This window comes from Lissotriton vulgaris, chromosome 1_1, assembly GCF_964263255.1.
Source record: "Lissotriton vulgaris chromosome 1_1, aLisVul1.2, whole genome shotgun sequence".
Lineage (NCBI taxonomy): Eukaryota > Metazoa > Chordata > Amphibia > Caudata > Salamandridae > Lissotriton > Lissotriton vulgaris.
The window spans coordinates 846854393-846871013 of NC_141685.1; the positions used below are offsets into that span (position 1 = coordinate 846854393).

General features: G+C 42.1%; 1 protein-coding gene across 2 annotated transcripts in view; it reads left to right on the forward strand.

Annotated features, from left to right (window-relative positions):
- Positions 1 to 1465: 1465 nt before the first annotated feature.
- The window catches only part of NR5A2 (nuclear receptor subfamily 5 group A member 2), a 356855-nt gene continuing 341699 nt past the window's right edge, over positions 1466 to 16621 (forward strand). Inside the window, exon 1 of one of the 2 annotated variants that reach the window (XM_086957712.1) lies at positions 1466 to 1773. In XM_086957712.1, the coding sequence (XP_086813838.1) occupies positions 1479 to 1773 (295 nt within the window). In that variant the 5' untranslated portion in view covers positions 1466 to 1478. The remainder of the gene's footprint in view (positions 1774 to 16621) is intronic. The other variant, XM_086957721.1, reaches the window with a different exon arrangement.

Here is a 16621-nt window from a genome sequence, read left to right on the forward strand (position 1 = left end):
TATTAAGGAATCGCTATTAAGGACTTGCAAATCGGGATTCATGTAGAAATCGCAAAATAAATTGCGATTCCTACAGCCTCCTTATTTGCGATTAGCAAATTGCTAATCGCAAATAAGGAATAACTCCCCATTGATTCCTATGGGCCTAGAATCTAGCTGTTTGTACTTTATTCTCCATTGAATCAAATGCATTGTTTTCTTTTTAGCATCCTCATAATATACAGCCGAAGTCATCCAAGAATCTGATGGTAAAATTCGCTTTGCCCTGCCCTTGTTAATCTTGTAATTGAAAGGACTCCGCAATTGATTTTGCGATCACATCCCACCTCTTTGTAATTTTAATGCAACCACGATTCTTCTATTATTTTATGAAAACTGTAATCGCTGATGTTGTATGTCTTTTTATTCTGTTTTTAAGTGGTGATTGATTTGATAAATTGGATTTGTTTGTATATGTTTTTATGTGGAACTCCTTGGATCTCCAAATTATAATAAAATAATAGAATTGAATTGAATACCCATGTGTTTCTCCCTCCACTGTGCTGCACTTTGCGCACTTCGTGTACTTCTTCCCCACCTTCCATGTTGCTTCTGCGCCATACCCTCTGTGCTGCGTCTCCCATCTGCGCCCCTGTGTTGCTTCCACTCCACCAGTGCCTTGTGTGCTGCATTCACACACATATGCCCTCTGCTTTGCTTTCCCCACTCCTACCTACTACCTTGCTTCTCCATAGCCAGGTTAGAATGAAAAATAAACACTTTAGTGCTACTTTTTATATTTACTTACAATCCAATTCTGATCAATAAATTGAAGGAAAAAAGCGCAGACTTCATTTTGTGGGCACGTGCATGCATAGTGCGTCTGTCTACAAAATGATGCGGCCAGCTGGGTCATAGGCATCTTTCCTATCCACTTTAGCGATACTGCACAGCACCGGGGCTGCTGCATAGCATTGCTGCAAGAAATTGACACCTCCAATAGGCCCCAATGCACGAAGTGATGCTTTGCCAATGCTTGTTCTTTCCCAGGAGTTGGTGACGGCACCCTACGTTGTGACGCATAGTGTTGTCTGTGCTCAGTGAAGCAGTGTTTGCGTGCTTAATCCCAGGGATATTTTGAGAAGGCACAACAGCAGTTTGGCTGTCCCCTGAGACGTGCAGAAGGGATAATAAGGGGACAGCTCATAACTCTGGCCTTTATGGCTATTGGTCAACAGGCTGATGTTAGCCCAAGCTTTGTTCCCTCCATTTGCCATGCTCTTCTGACCCGGAGGTTTTACAACTTTCCACTCTCTGTGCTACTCAGAACCCCTCTGCCTTCGGGTTAATCATTCCTCCGCCACTATCTGCCAAAAGTTCTTATCTCTTCTGCTGTCATTCTATAACAGGGCCCGCTTATCAACCTGCCCGAAGTCACGTGACCACGACTGCCCAATCAGGTGCCTGGGATCTCCTGACAGGGCCCATCCTGAAGAGGGATGCTGGCACTGCAGCAGGTCACCAATACTGGAAAAAGTACAGAGTCCGTGGGCAGACACAGTACCTGTCACTTGCTGAATTCTGGGACATTTTTTGCTTCTCCGTCAACTTTCTCTGGAGGTTACCGCGGCCTGCGGCGTCCCAAGGCCAGAAAAGTTTACCAGCCACACCTTGGCATCATCAATGCACTATACTCCCAGCCCAAGGGCACTGTATATTTGCAGCGGACAATGTCATCAGGGCCTCGCATTGGCGCCGGGCAGGACTCCGCAGAGCATGGGGTGACCAACATTGGTAAGTGGATTTTTTAAGCAATTTGTCGCGTGCGTATTTCCACTTCAATTCGATGGTAGAATTTCAATGCAATCTTCTAATTTCAACATTTTGAGGAACAATCCAAACTTAAAATATAAATGTTATTTCAAAAGGAAGCTGTGAGATTATATGACATAAAAATTTGTTATTTTTCATTAATATGTGGGGTAGTGCTGCGCGTGTGACTGGCAGCAGCACTAACCATGTTGCACTCCTGTACAAAAGTGACGCTGTGCGCGTGCTTTTCGGTTACACAAAACCTCAATTCAAAAAATGCAAAGTGCAATATTTGAAACAATCCTGCAACCACGAACCAATCACAACGCTTCTTATTAAAATCGCCTGGCTTCCAAGTTCCCCTTTTGAGCAGCTGTTTAGATGAAGTATGGGACTGACCAGGGGGCAGTTAGACTATTATTTGTTTAAGATACTTACATAGTTGGAAAATTGAATCCAGAATATTTAGAATACTCTGCAAACAGTTTTCTGACAGCAATGTTGTGTGTGGAATTGTGCAAACGTCTCAAAGATGGGACCTCAGGGTGACACCCAAGCACCCAAGCAAGGCCTTAAGGATTGGGGAGGTGCGGCGGGGGGGGGGGGGGGGGGGGGGGTAAACAATCAATGCATATTTTAGTGGGATGCCTTCTTGTCCTAATGACTGTCTGCTGTACTTTACACAGACAGAGATAGATATCTGATGCCCAACTATACGGAGTTTGATGCTCAGTGCAGCAAAGTGAATTTCTTGCAAATCTGAGCGCTGTTTACAACCAATGAACCTGGTTGTAAGTTTGTATATCCTGCCCGTCGTTATTAACTTTGTTTGGCTTTTTCATAGTTTAAAACATTTTGCACTGTTTCTTTCACTACTGTTTTCGACTAGTTTAAACATGTTTGTCACTTTTTAAAATTGGAAATCCATCCAAAAAAAACCTGTTTTTGTATATTTTGTGAGCTTGTGATCCTGAAGCGACAGTGGTGGGATAATCTTTACAATGGCAGCACAGATATCGAAATTTTCTCTGGCAATCGTTTATTTAAGGGCTGGGGTGATCATCGGCATGCAGTACAATCTAATAATATATATGCATTAACACAAATTCATATGATGGTTTTTTTCGGAATATTCAATCGTTTTAGGCTGTTGCAGAGATCCCTGTGCAATGTGCAGCTTTGGATTTGGGTAGGGTTGAGTCAGCCTGTTATCAATGCAAGAGCGATAACGTGCACTGAGATGGGTGATACTACCTGTTGCTACATAGTGCCAAGAAACAATGTGTGTTGCAGAGTGCACTACACAATTGTCGTTTCTTCAATTGTACTACTATCATAGTTTTATCACACTTTTTTGGCCATGCTCAGGAATGGCCTCTGCTACATGTAGCACGCTAGAAAACTGATATATTAATAAATACATCATCAAGCAAGGGTTTAGTGTTCACAAAAAATAGAGTGAAGAGGGTTATGGCCAGGTGAAATGTTCATTATGTTGATGTAACCTCATGTAATTTCTGGCATTTCGCATTACACAAAATTACGCAAATACGCCACGGCATGCTTTTTTGGATAAAAATCCTATTGCGTGAATATGGGAATAATGAGGATAAACAGAACACCAGCAACTGTTTATAACACGTTTTTGTTTGCTTTTCTTTCGTGCAAAATGCATCTTCGCTTCAAAATACACACAAGGACGCATTTTTCACCAAAATATAGAGCTTGGTTCCAGATTTTCATTTTATGTAATTCCCTGTAAATTTCCCAGTGTTTTTGCGTAATTACGCAAAAGTAAATTACGCGGGGGGGTTTTCCGCACACTTCTAGCGGGGGATTTTCATAAAGATACTCATGCCATGATGGACAGGGTGAACTGCGCCTTGTTAACTCCGAACTAATGCTCTGTGTAACTGTTAACATTCATTCATTTGTAATAGCACGGAAAAATATGAAATCCATTGATAGACTGCCCTGAAATCACTGACAATATAAAAGAAGGTCACACATATAGTCGTGTATCAATGGAAATGTACAATACCATACAAAGAGTGTGAGGGAATTAGAGAGTAAAGGGGGGGCAGAGAAAGAAAACTAGAGTGAGCAGGGTCATGGGACAGAGACAGCCCCAATGTAAGAAAGCTAGAGACTGAGCATTTGAAGGGTAATAGTGAACTGAAACAGACTCAATCTGTGAAGTAGTGTGGCTCACTGGTTAGAGGCGGCAGACCCGAGAGCAGAGGACGGCCCGGGACCAGGGTTCGATTCCCGGCGCGGCAGGTTTCTGGACCAGGGTCAGCGGACTCGATAATTCTCTCGCCTCGGTGCCCACTCTGATCAGCGATCACACTCGGCAACTCTGGGCATTAGCTTGCCTCATCTTCACTAACGGCCCCACCAGACCGCCGGGGATGCCTGGTCGCACCCTGGAGATACCCATAAAGGGACCATCTCTCAGGGAAGCCAGGAAGGGTTTCGCAGCGGTCGAAGCACCTTGGGACCCTACGGGTAAGTAGTGCGCTATATAAAATGCCAATACACAATCTACGAGGGATTTTTAGAGAGAGCAGAGTTTTGGAGAACCATAAAGAGTGATGACTAAAAAAGTCAGAGCTAGCGGGGTCCAAGATTTGCAGAAAGCATTGCCTATAAAGAAAAGAAAAAAAACAGTGTATGAGAAATAACAGGAACAACTAAGAAAGTCACAGAGAGCACAATCTAAGGGAGTTGGAGTAAATTTAGTTCATAAGAGTAAGAGAGGAAAAATCGAAGAAAGTCTGATAATGGGGAGATTCAAAGAGAGTTAGCTTAAGTGAGTCAATGAGAGAACCAGAGAGTGATGTCTACGAGAGTGAAAAGGGCCAGAGAGAGTCAAATAGAAGAGAGCACATTCTCATAGTTCATTCTAAGAAAAATAAGGGAGAGAGAGAGTTGAAGAGTCAAAGACCAGATACACAGAGGGAAGACTATGAACTACTTTCAGAGAGTTCAGCGTGTAAGGGAATCAGCAAAAGTATAGACTACAAGAGTTAGGGATGGTAGAGTTTAAGAATCAGAGAGTGGAAAGTGCCAGAAAGGGAGCGAGAGCAGAATATAAAAGAGCCAGAGAGACCATAGTTTAATAAATACTGATATAAGACTAAGGGGCATATTCTTAAGGCCCTATCGCCACAGGAACGTTTTCTGACGTTCCCATGGCGATAGGGTCAGCGCCTTTTTCTCAAGGCATCGTTAACCCACTTAACATGGCTTTAAGCCACGTTAAGTGGGTTAACGCTGCCTTGAGAATAAAGCCCATTCCACGCTAAATTTAGCGTGAATGGGGCGTGCAGTCGGTGTTGCGGTGGGCGTTCCACCACAACCCCCATTGTGATTGACGCTGCCACCTATAATCAAGGGCAGCGATAATAGGTGGCAGCGCCACACATAAGACCAGAAAAATCCTGGTCTTAACTAGGCTAAATGAGGAGAAATGCTATATTTCTCCTGGTTTTTGCTTTTCCCATGTGTGCTGTCTTGTGCAACATGCATGGAAAAAACAAAATGGTATTTCAGCAATGTTCATGTGCAGGAAGGGGCACCTTTCTGAATAACCCTCCCCTGCACACAGACACCCTTGCACTCTGGTGCAAGGATGTCTGCGTTGGCGCTAAATCGTGAAACTTAGCACCATTGCAGGGGGAAATGCCAGACTGCACCACATTTTTGAGAATAGGGTGCAGCCTTGTGTTTCCGAAGTGGCGGTGAGAGGCGCTAAGCCATGGAGGCTAATGCCTCTCACCGCCACTTCCTTGAGAATACCCCTTAAGAGATTTAGGAAAACGAGCAGAGATAAAAGAGTATAAGAGATTTACAGTAGTGTGATCTTAAAGAGTCAACGAGAGAGCAGTCTAAGAGAGTCAGAGAGAGTGACTTTTCCGAAAGCGTAAGAGGTTCCAAAAGAGATGAAGTTGAGAGCGGACTTTCAGAGAGTCAGCGAGAGTTCAGTCTAAAAGAGACTGAGTTCCCGATTCATGAAGGTACTTCTGTGAAGTAAAGTCATGAGTGCGGAGACTCTGCACTCGTAACATCACTACACATAAGTACTTTCGTGAATCATGCTCTTAGAGAGCAGAGCTGAAAAATCAAAGAGACCAGTGACAGATACCCTTAGATAGAGTGGCACGTTAGAGTGTCAGAGAAAGTATAGAATAAAAAGACATAAGAAACAGTGGCATTTCAGAATCAGAGTGAGAGGTGTCAGAAAGTGAGAAATTGGTATCTGAAGAAATCTCAAGGAACGAGGGGGAGTGGAGTGTAATGTATTTTGGGCCCGATTCACAAATAAATTAGACCAAAAGTCTAAGTTTTGACCTGAAATCCAAGTTTAGACTTAAGGTCTAACATAGACCAAAAGTCTAACTTCAGTACTTTTTGGTATTTACAAAGGTTAGTTACTCCTAGTAAGTTTACTACTAGTAAACGTACTAGCAGTAAAGTTACTACTAGTAAAATTACTAGTAGTAAAGTTACTTGTAGTAACTTACCTTTGTGAATACTGAAAAGTAGTAAAGTTAGACTTTTGGTCTAAGTCAGACGTCAGGTCTAAAGTTAGACATCAGGTCTAAACTTAGACTTTTGGTCTAACTTTACCTTTGTGAATCGAGCCCTCAGAGAGAGGAGTCAAAAAGCAGAGCTTAAAAGGGAGTGCCAGATATGTGTAGACTAAAGAATGCGAAGAGCGTGTGGCAGAGAACAGTGGGGAAAAAGATGACCAAAAGCGCCCAAGTGCATCTGAGAGCACCACAGGGAAAGAATAGAGATTAAACAGAACAGGGGCTCATGGCGGCCCTGGGCAGGGAGCGTAGGTAGGGGGCCCCGGAAGAGGATGTCCGGGCGGGGCGGAACACGGAGGTCAGTGAAGAGGGGGGGGGGGGGGTCAGGGTGTTTGGAAGTGGAACAGAGCCGGAGGCCGCCAAATCCCTGCCAGGGGCCGCCACGCAAATATGTATCCATCCTCAGAGGATTATTATATTAAGGATATATATTGGCGTGGTGGCCCTTGGGGTTTGGTGGCCCTATGCAGGTGCATAGCTTGCTCATGCCTAAGGCTGCCCCTGAACAGAATCAGTATCCCGGGTGAAGATACCAAGAACGGCAGATGAAAAACGAGATGGAGAGACTTAGGAACAAACTCAATGAGTTAGAAAGACCAGTAGAAAAAGAGTGAGTAAAACATGAGAGAGAAAAATCAGAGCAGAGAGGAAGAGCCGCACGTGGCCCTAGAGTTGGATAGTGGAAGAATGTGTAGCTCGAAAAGCTCTAGCGAGACAAACCATGTGGTCACAGAGCGGGCACAGAGTAGGGGTTGTTATCACTAGCTGTGTAAGACTGCCTGGCATCAATGACGCAGCCATCGTCCTAGTGTGGTTTGATTCCAAATTAAACGTTTGCACTGGGAGTTTTGTTTGATAAAAACATTTTATGAGTATGCGGTTATTTGTTTGAACTGCGGTCTAATGGTGGCTCATTCCAAAGGTAGGAGTGAACTGCACCTGGCCGGCTGTTCGCTGAACTCAGTCAGAGCTGGCAGGTGTGACTGCTTCCACAGAAACTGAAACGTCTACAACACTTGGAATTTCGAAACATTTATAGGACTGGAAGGAGAATAGAAAGCAAAAATACCATACATAAACAAAACAAATACAGAGCTGGAAACCAAATGTAAAATGGTGTGCGAAGTCACAAAATTAAAAATATATATATTTTACGAGCTTCCTAAACATCGCAAATTAAAAAAAAAACAAAGTCTGGACAAAACTTCTGCTAAAAGTATTTTTACGGGAGATAAATTCTGCAAAACACCAGGACGTTTTGGAAGAAAATCACTCGTAAAACAATATATTGTCTTGCAAAGCATGTTCAATTTTTATGGTGCCATTGTCCACAAAGCAAAGTTGCAAAACTCACTACATTTTGCAAACCCAGTACAGTGCAGAGTTTACCAGCTTATGCCTGACAAGTTCGTTGGCTAAGTCTGGAATTTCACCCAGCACTTCTACAAACCAGATAAAAAAATATATTTTAATTAATAATACATTGCAAATAGAGTGAGTGTATATCACAGATGTGGCCGTTACTCAATCTATGGTATTGAATAGTTTATACTGTACATAATGTACATAAAGTCGAGAACCAGGGATAGCATAGCTGAAACGGCTTCCTTTTCCTGCGGTTATGAAAGCACAAACGTGAATAATTAATGTCAGTTTCTTCAGAGATTGTTTTCTCATATTTTTGGGTCAAGAGTCTGCTAAGAGCGGAATGTACATGATTTGTGTTTCTAAAGCACCTACAATTAAACGCAGTTGTGTTATCGGCACCTACGGGTGTATCAAAGGGCATACAGAAAGCGGTGTTGTTATTGTGATTTGAATCGGCACATTGGCATCTCAGTATGCTGCACCAGGCACCGGCATATCCAACATGGCGACCACACACCTACGCTATCATGCAATAAAAGATAGCGGCGCGCCCTACTCTATCATAGTAAAAGTTTAATTTTCAGAAAGGAGAGTAGAAAAGGCAAGACTGCATTCAGGGGCATAGTTTCAGGTGGGTGTCTGGGTTGTTACACACCCCCTAATAAATGTATTTTCTGAAGAATTGTTGGGTACAGGTGCTTGCAGTTGGGTGTAGGGTAGGCCTGGGGGGCAAATTCTGTTCCTCTCGGGGAATTTGTGTAATTTCGCGTTCTGCGGAGAACGCGGAATTGCCGAAAATTCCGTGTTCCGCGGTTTTGTGGAATATTTTGCTTGTTCGCGCTTTCAAAATGCGTATTTGCAAGATATTTTTCCCCGAGCACACAAACAGAGTTCGAGAACAGGAAAAAAGCATTGCCAACAGGAGGAACAAGCAATTCAGCATGTTTGCGGAACTTTTGCGTACTCGCAGAGATTTTTTACCGTTTCACGGAGCTTTGCGTAGCGCGACTACGCAAATTCCGCCCACCCCTAGTGTAGGGAGGTATCTGTCACATTTCGCTTTAGATTTTTGCTTGCACACTATCTCATTTCAGTTTTAAAAGTTCCAAAAAATGTTTAATTACAACATATTGTGTTTCTCTCACTTAGCACTCCTACCAATCTGCATTGCTCTCCTTTCCACTGCCCCTTAAGGCCCTCTCATGCAACCTGCTTGTCCTATAATATATTTAAACATTATTTGCCCGCATGATTGTCAGGAAATCTAATGTGCACCCTCCCCCATTCTTAATGACCAAATCTACACCACTGACTGTAAGGGCGCTTTCTCTACGTGTAAAATCTGTCCCATTTGAAGAAGGGACTGGTGATCTCGAAAAGTAATGTACGATTCTATTTAGTTAAAAAAATGTATTCATCTCTACAACATACAGATAGATGAACATATAGAAAGATATGGCTGTTGGATGAATTCTGGTCATTTTTTTTCAGATAGAAGAGACTCCCATGACGAATCCACCCTCTATGGAATTTAAACTTACTGTGGACAGATATAAACCAAGGAACAGCGGGAGTCATTCTAGAGTACTGCAAGACAATTAACCTATACAACAAGCACTGGCAAAGCCAAAAGTTCTCACTTTTGACAGGTTTTACAATGGGTTTTAGCCACACTGCACAGCATTCGTGATGTAGGCTATAGCATCATTTTGTAAGCGCGTTCATCACAATGCGCAAACCTACAAAATAATGCAGGCACATTTTTCTTTTCTTTTTAGTTACAGATACAACTCCGAACCAGCATTGGAGGGGAAGTGAAAGCAATGGGTTGGATATTTGTAAGGGGCATGAAAGCAATGAGGGAGGATGAAAGCAACATGGAGTTGGGGGATAGCTACACAGAGGTAGGGGGAAGCATTTGGGAGAAGCACAAGTGTGAGCGCAAGAGGGAGGGGGTGGAAAGAAGCAGTCCGAGAACAGGGAGCAACATGGTGTGCAGGCGGAGAATCATACATGAGGAAGAAGGCTAGAAAACACAAACACTCTAATGGAGTGCTCCATGTAGGAGAAAAAATAAGTGCTTGAATAGCAAGCATGGGAGGCAGTGATGCCAGAACCAATCAAAAAGATTGTAAAGAGACAATGCTCCATAAGAGGGTAAGAGGGATAAACACAAGATTGACAAGCTGGGACACAAAAAAGAAACAGGGAAATGAGTGACAAAGAAAGCCAACAAATGGTAAGTAATGGATGGGCACCAAGACCCACTGTGTTCTTTGTAAACCACATTGACTCCCCACAGATGGCACATGGGCTGTCTAGTAGGCTCGACCAAAAAAAACATGGGCGGTCTGTGCTAGAGCTATTCAGATTTGCTCTCAAGGACCAATTAGAATGGCTCTAACACAAAGCTCTATTCTGGATGGTTGAAAATGTGGCCATTCAGAATTGCTGATACATTAATGCAATTCTGATTGGGCAGCATTCAATCAAATAAACCCTGAGTTTTGATCATCTTGATTCCGTAATAAAAATGGCTGTAGCAATGTGCACTTCCCAAGATCATCAAAAGTGATTGATAGAAGCTGTCTTCTGTCAATGTTTCTAGTCCACTTGTGGAATGCATTATATGGATTTTTATAAACAAAATTTGCTCCATACACAGATTGAACAAGGGGCGGATTTTATTCTATTTGCATGTTAGCAAATCATTTTACTCTCTAAGATGAATGGAAAGGCTTTTGCACATTTGGGAATGTACAAATATACGTTCAAGAAAAAGATGCACCTTAGAAAAGATTTTAATCCATGTTTGGAGGAGGATTAAGCATTGCATTTTATAGTGCGGGAAAACTGTGATGCAATGACAAAGGCTTAACAACATTATGAACCAGTGAAGGATTCTGGGAGAATAGGACAGTCTGTGAGGGAGGTAGAGGAATTAAGAGAACACAGTTTGCCTGACATCCATATAAACTGTTGTATAAGTACGCACCTACAATTACTAATGTATAGCTTGTTGGTTACATGCAAATACATAAACAGTGTGAAGGAATTTAAGCTAGTATGCTTCATTGCATGGGCCTCACCATAGAAATGATGTGCTAAGGCGATACCAATGCAAATTAATTGCCACACATTTTGCCTGCTTGTCTGATATGGAATGGATCAAATGGCATTTTTACCAGGGTGGAATATGGAGCAAGCTGATTTTACACAGTTTTTGATATGTACATAAGACGTTGATTAAAAAAAAAATCAATGTTTAAATGTGAAATATTGATCTTTGACTGAGGCACAATCAATGTGTTTTTTTCATGCTATAATTTGTACATAGTACGCAAAATCAGTTTTGTTTATTTTTTTAAAGGTTATTTATTGGCTTTCATTCCTTTTTAATATCTCTACGACTCACTTAATTATACAACCATCAACCGAGATGCATATGTTTCACGCTCTGTTTTCTCTATTTTGAGATGGTCCTTCTTTTACTTTATGTAGCTCCCACTCCCTGCCCTTCTAACAGCTGATCAGTAGGACATAGAAGGCTATTGAAAGTGCAGTCCCAGGATAGTCAAAGTGCAAAAAGTGGCACTTCATTCCCCCTAGCAACTGCTGTATTAACATTAAAAAAGTATTGTTGATCGTGTTTGATTTTATTACATTGGTATTGGGATGGAGCTGATACTGTTCAATTATACACAGAGAATGTGTTAAAGATTGGAAAAAATGGGATAAAAAGGATGTGCTTTTCTCTTCCTAGTACTTGTTGCACATAGAAGTACATTTAAATTGTGCAAAAGTAACACTTGTAAATTACAGCAGTAGATAACACATTTTTATCATTATTATTGCTATTGTTGTTATTATTATTATTGTTATTGTTTTTGTTATTATTATTACCTAACTGCTAGGCCTCCCCTCCCCCTTCCCCAAATAGCCCCTTTTGGCTACTAGGGGTAGTTTGCGATAAATGCTCCAAACATTTTTTTCAACATAAAGGACCTACTTCAAATTTGTGTCCTTTTTTTCAACATTGTGGGGATTCTAAAGGTACTCAGTGTTTGCGGATTCCTCTGGAGAGAACTGAGAAAACAGGCAAAATATAGCAACATTTTGAGTTTTTGACGAAAATTAGGAACAAAGTGCTCTAGATAAAAGTGTCTGTTTTTTCCCTTCAAAATAGTAGCAAATAGCAATCTGCTGTGCTAAAAGCCACCATCTTCCTAGCTTTCAGGAATATGGACAGCTAAATAAAAAAAAAAACTTTATTACCACAGTTTTTGTATTTTTCAAAGAAGTGGCCCATTTTTTTTTGCGCTCTCATCCTATGTCTAGTTTGTGGGGAAATTGTTATCAATGAAACTTATCTATTTCTGAAATAGGCTCAACATGTGAAGTTAAAGAGCACGGGTCCCTTGTACATCTCTAAATTTGTACGAACCTGTATTAGCCTATGTTTTAGAGGGCATTATTCAAAATGTCTTCTTTCCTACACAGTGGCTCAGAAAACCTCAAATGTGGCCAGAAATTACATTTTCCTTACATATCTGTGATGGAAACATATGGAACCTACAGAAATCCACTAAATTCCTACCACTCAGTGTTATGCCACTTGTTCTGATTAATACGCTGTGCCACTTGTGTGGCTGGGACTACTGCCTGCAACAGGAATGGATCAAACCATGTTCAATGTGAGCCATTGCAAGAAGACTTCCATTGACCTTGGTTTGATCAGTTTCTGTCCCAGGCACTAGGCCCAGCCACACAAGTACCACAAAGCTTTGATCAGCATAATTGTGGTATCACTGGGTAGGAATTTCGTGGATTTTTGTGGATTCCAGAAGTTTCCATAACAGAAATGTAAGGAAAATGTGTAATTTCAGGCAAAGGCTAAGGTTTGCAGGGCATTGTGGGTAAGAAAACCTTGTGGGAGCCATGCAAGGCATACTACCCAGGAATCCTATGGTTCTCTAGTTTTCAAAAATGTCTGCGGTTGGTAGGTTTCCATGAATGGTGGATGAGGACTGCCCCAAATCCTGCAGATACCCCTATCACTGATCTCTACACATAGGGGCCTATTAGGATGACGGGCGGACTTTGTCCGCCCGCCATCCCATCGTTGAAAGGGACCGCCCACGATAAGGGCGGGGGTCCCGTGGGAGAAATTAGGTGGCAGGCGCATCCTGTATTTTTAACATTGTGGAGGGCAGTGCTGAAAGCACCGGCCGCCGCAATGCTAAGAATACATTTTGTGCATTTCAAAGAACAACATAACAGGCACCGCACGGTGCCTGCCACGTTGTTCTTTGAAATGCTGGGGGTACCATAGGTACCCCCCATGTGCACCCCCCGCACCCCTGGGGTCCCTGGGGGCCCACAACGGGCCCCCGCAGGTAGACTCCGCATGTCTTTCCGTGGCGACAATACTGCCACGGAAAGGCATTCCCCAGCGCACCGTCTTTCCGTCCGCCGCGGACCCCCAGCCATGAAATATGGCGGGGGTCATTCCTGCAAGGATGGCAGGCGGCGATCCGCCCGCCATCCTAATGGGAGCCATAGTGTTTAAGGGTGTTTTGTTTCAAGGTCTCTTGGCCCACCTACACAAGTGAGGTACCATTGTTATCGGTAGACTTGAGGAAATACTGGATGGTAGGAAATTTGTAGCTCACTACATATTCCAGAAGTTTTCCTCACAGACATGTGAGGAAAGTGTATGGTCTCAGTCAAAGTTTGCTGTTTGCAGAGCAATATTGGTTAGAAAATGTTGTGGCATTCACAAGAAGCACACTACCCTGAACTTCCCTGAGTGTCTAGTTTTCAGAACTGTCTGGGTTTGGTAGGTTTCCGCAGGTGGCAGCCTACCTGAGGCCAATAAGTATATGCATTCACCATTGCAAGTGGGGCAATATTGGGAGTTAGCCACACTCTCCTGGCCCACATGTAAAAATAACACTCATAGGTCCTCTATTTGCATTAGGATTGGATTTATCAATGCACAGGGGAGCACAAAAACTGTTAAGGCTTTAGGAGGGATGGTGGGGCAGATATTAGGAAGGGCCAGAACGACCACATTATTTTATGAAAAAACATACATGCCTGCCATGCTGTGGGCTTTCTGGCCCTCAGGGGCTTTTTGGGGCACACCATCCTGTCTGCCCCAAGCCAAGCCCCTGTATTTCCATCCTTGAAAATTGATAACACATACTAAATTCAAATTTGCCATTGTTAGCATATAAAGTTTAGACTTATAATAGTAAGACCTGTGGAGCCAATCGCATTCTGGTACACAATACATTAACCCTAGCTGCATGTCTATCTGTTGTGTCTCTCATCATCACATCTTTAAGCATCCTAAGACTAGATAAACAGAGCCTCTCTGGCTACACATGCTCAATATAAGAACACTTCCCACATAAGTTCGAAAACAAAGACAATACTCTTCCCATAAGCTCGAAAACAAAGACAATACGCTACCCATGTGGATAAATGCTCCAATGCCCCACAAAGGGATAGTAAACAGTATGTAAATACTTCAAAATGTAGGCAAAGCAATTGCCAGAACACATCAGAATAGTATAGAGGATTTTAAAATTAAGTAGCATTTTTTTAAAAATACATGTTAACAATACACTTCCCATATTTAACAAGATTTCTAGCCAATATGTTTTGTTCACTTTTTGTGCAGTCACTGAATTGCATTGTCTTTCTAAAATGATTTTTGTTAGGTAACGTGAAAATGATGGCTGATGTCTGGCCTCCAACACATTTATCCCAGCACCCCTGCATATACATCAATTTACCAAAATGCCAGGGGTAGAGAAGTGACATCGCATGCCATTTGACCTTTACTTTGATGACTCACACACACATGCTTACACATACCAACACATACACACACTCTTGTGCACATAAACACACTCTCACCCGCAAGTAGGCATACAGCATACATTTAACAGCATTTTTACTTACCTTAGCTTCCAGATACGGTCATATTCCAGCGAATGTGCTCAATTTTTTATTACACTTTTATTACACTAAATCTGCCCCGGAATAGGGGAAATTAAAAAAAACCAAGAAACACTTACCTTGCACACGCAAAGTAAGCGGTTTCATTATTTTTTTTATTTTAATTTACCTAATCTGTCATCTGTCGACTTCCCACACCCGTCCTGGCCCCCTCCCCCCCCCCCCCACTGCTCTTACCTGCACTGGCCATGATTGCCCATATCATCAGTCCAGCCTGACGTGCCAGGTTTTTTGTTTGGTAGTTAGGGAATCAGCAGTTAGCAGCTCTCAAACCTGACATGGGTCTCTGGCATTTGATCCTTACAATATGTCCTCAGTAGGGGTGTGTCAAATTCACGTAACTTGCTTTTTGTGCAATTATCTAAAACTTCTGCAAAAGTACCTAAAATTCCACATATTCATGTAAACTGCAAATTTGTCATTAAGCGCTGTCTTTTAATGCAAAATGCGCTTTTTTGTGTTTCTGACACAAGAATGCATTTTGCACCAAAAAAGTGCAACAAACAAAGCACCTCAGATAACAGTTGTTTGAAATCTGTGGTCCAATCATTTTTTGGTCATTTTTTTTTGGGAATGGCACTTTCCTGGTATATTGTTACCATTGATGGTGCGTTCTAAGCAAAGTGGCATAGTGGTGTAATTTCGGGAATTTTGCATAACAAGCATAATGTGTAATTCCTGAAAATACGTGAATTACACCAATGTAACTAAAATGTCGTCCAGGCCTATTACTCACCCAGGCTCCTTCTTCAGACTTAAGCCTAAATTCAATTCCACAAAAGATTGTAATTGGATCAGCAGCCCCCCAATTCGCATAAAGATCATGAAAAACATGTTGTGAAGGAGTCATGTTGGCGACCTGCATCCAACAATTCTTTTTGCTCATGCATATCACTGTTTCCTACACAATTGAACCAATGATGGTAACACTTATGGTAGTATTAGGTCTCCGTTCAGTCTGGTGCAATTTGTCGTGGATTGCGCAAGCACTTAAGTCGGTTGCAAGGCCGTCTTCTTGGGAGGCACGACAGCCGACTGTCTAAAAGCCATGGCAGTAAAGTAGGCAGGGAGCCAGATTGTCTGAAAGGTACAAGATAAAGAGATGTGTAATTGACGATTTTGGACTGATTTAACCAGAAGTAAGGAGTCCTTATCAGTGCTTAGTGTGGTTGGCTTCTTGTCCAATGCCGATGAGAATAGTGTGGCGGTGAGTGTTTTATTTTGCAAAATCCTTGCTTGTTTACAGCAATGGCAGATTCGTTGTAGCCCTCGAATTTAATCTGCAAAAAAAATATTAAATAGATGAAATCCTGTCACAAAACGCAAGACAAAATACCTGCATTGCATACATGTCAAATTTATATAAAACCAGATGTGTTGATATACATTGATGAAGGTCCACCAAATAAAACGGGGGTATTGTACAGCCATGACATCACAAGCTATACCATTATCAAAATTGTAACATCTTGAACTATTATTGATAACGTTAATACAATGACATCACAATTTCTTTCTTGCTGCACTTTCCAGGTGAGTCCAATGCTCATTCCATAGACAATATGTTATTTAAGTTAAAGAATTTTGACTTTTTGTGAAAAATGTGTGAGAAAGTCAGGAGGAAATGTTTTACTTACAGTGTATGTTAAAAATGCATGGGGAGAACATTGGAGACCTTTAAAAATGCATTTTGCATTGTAGCCAATTGAAGAGAAAGCACTACGGTCCTATTGTGTTGTTCTAGGTATTGGCAGGCATGCCGCTGTCCCACAAGCGGGGTGGAGGTCATGATCACCACCCCTCTGGCAGAGGGCTCCCTTTCTATTTTTAGAGATTCT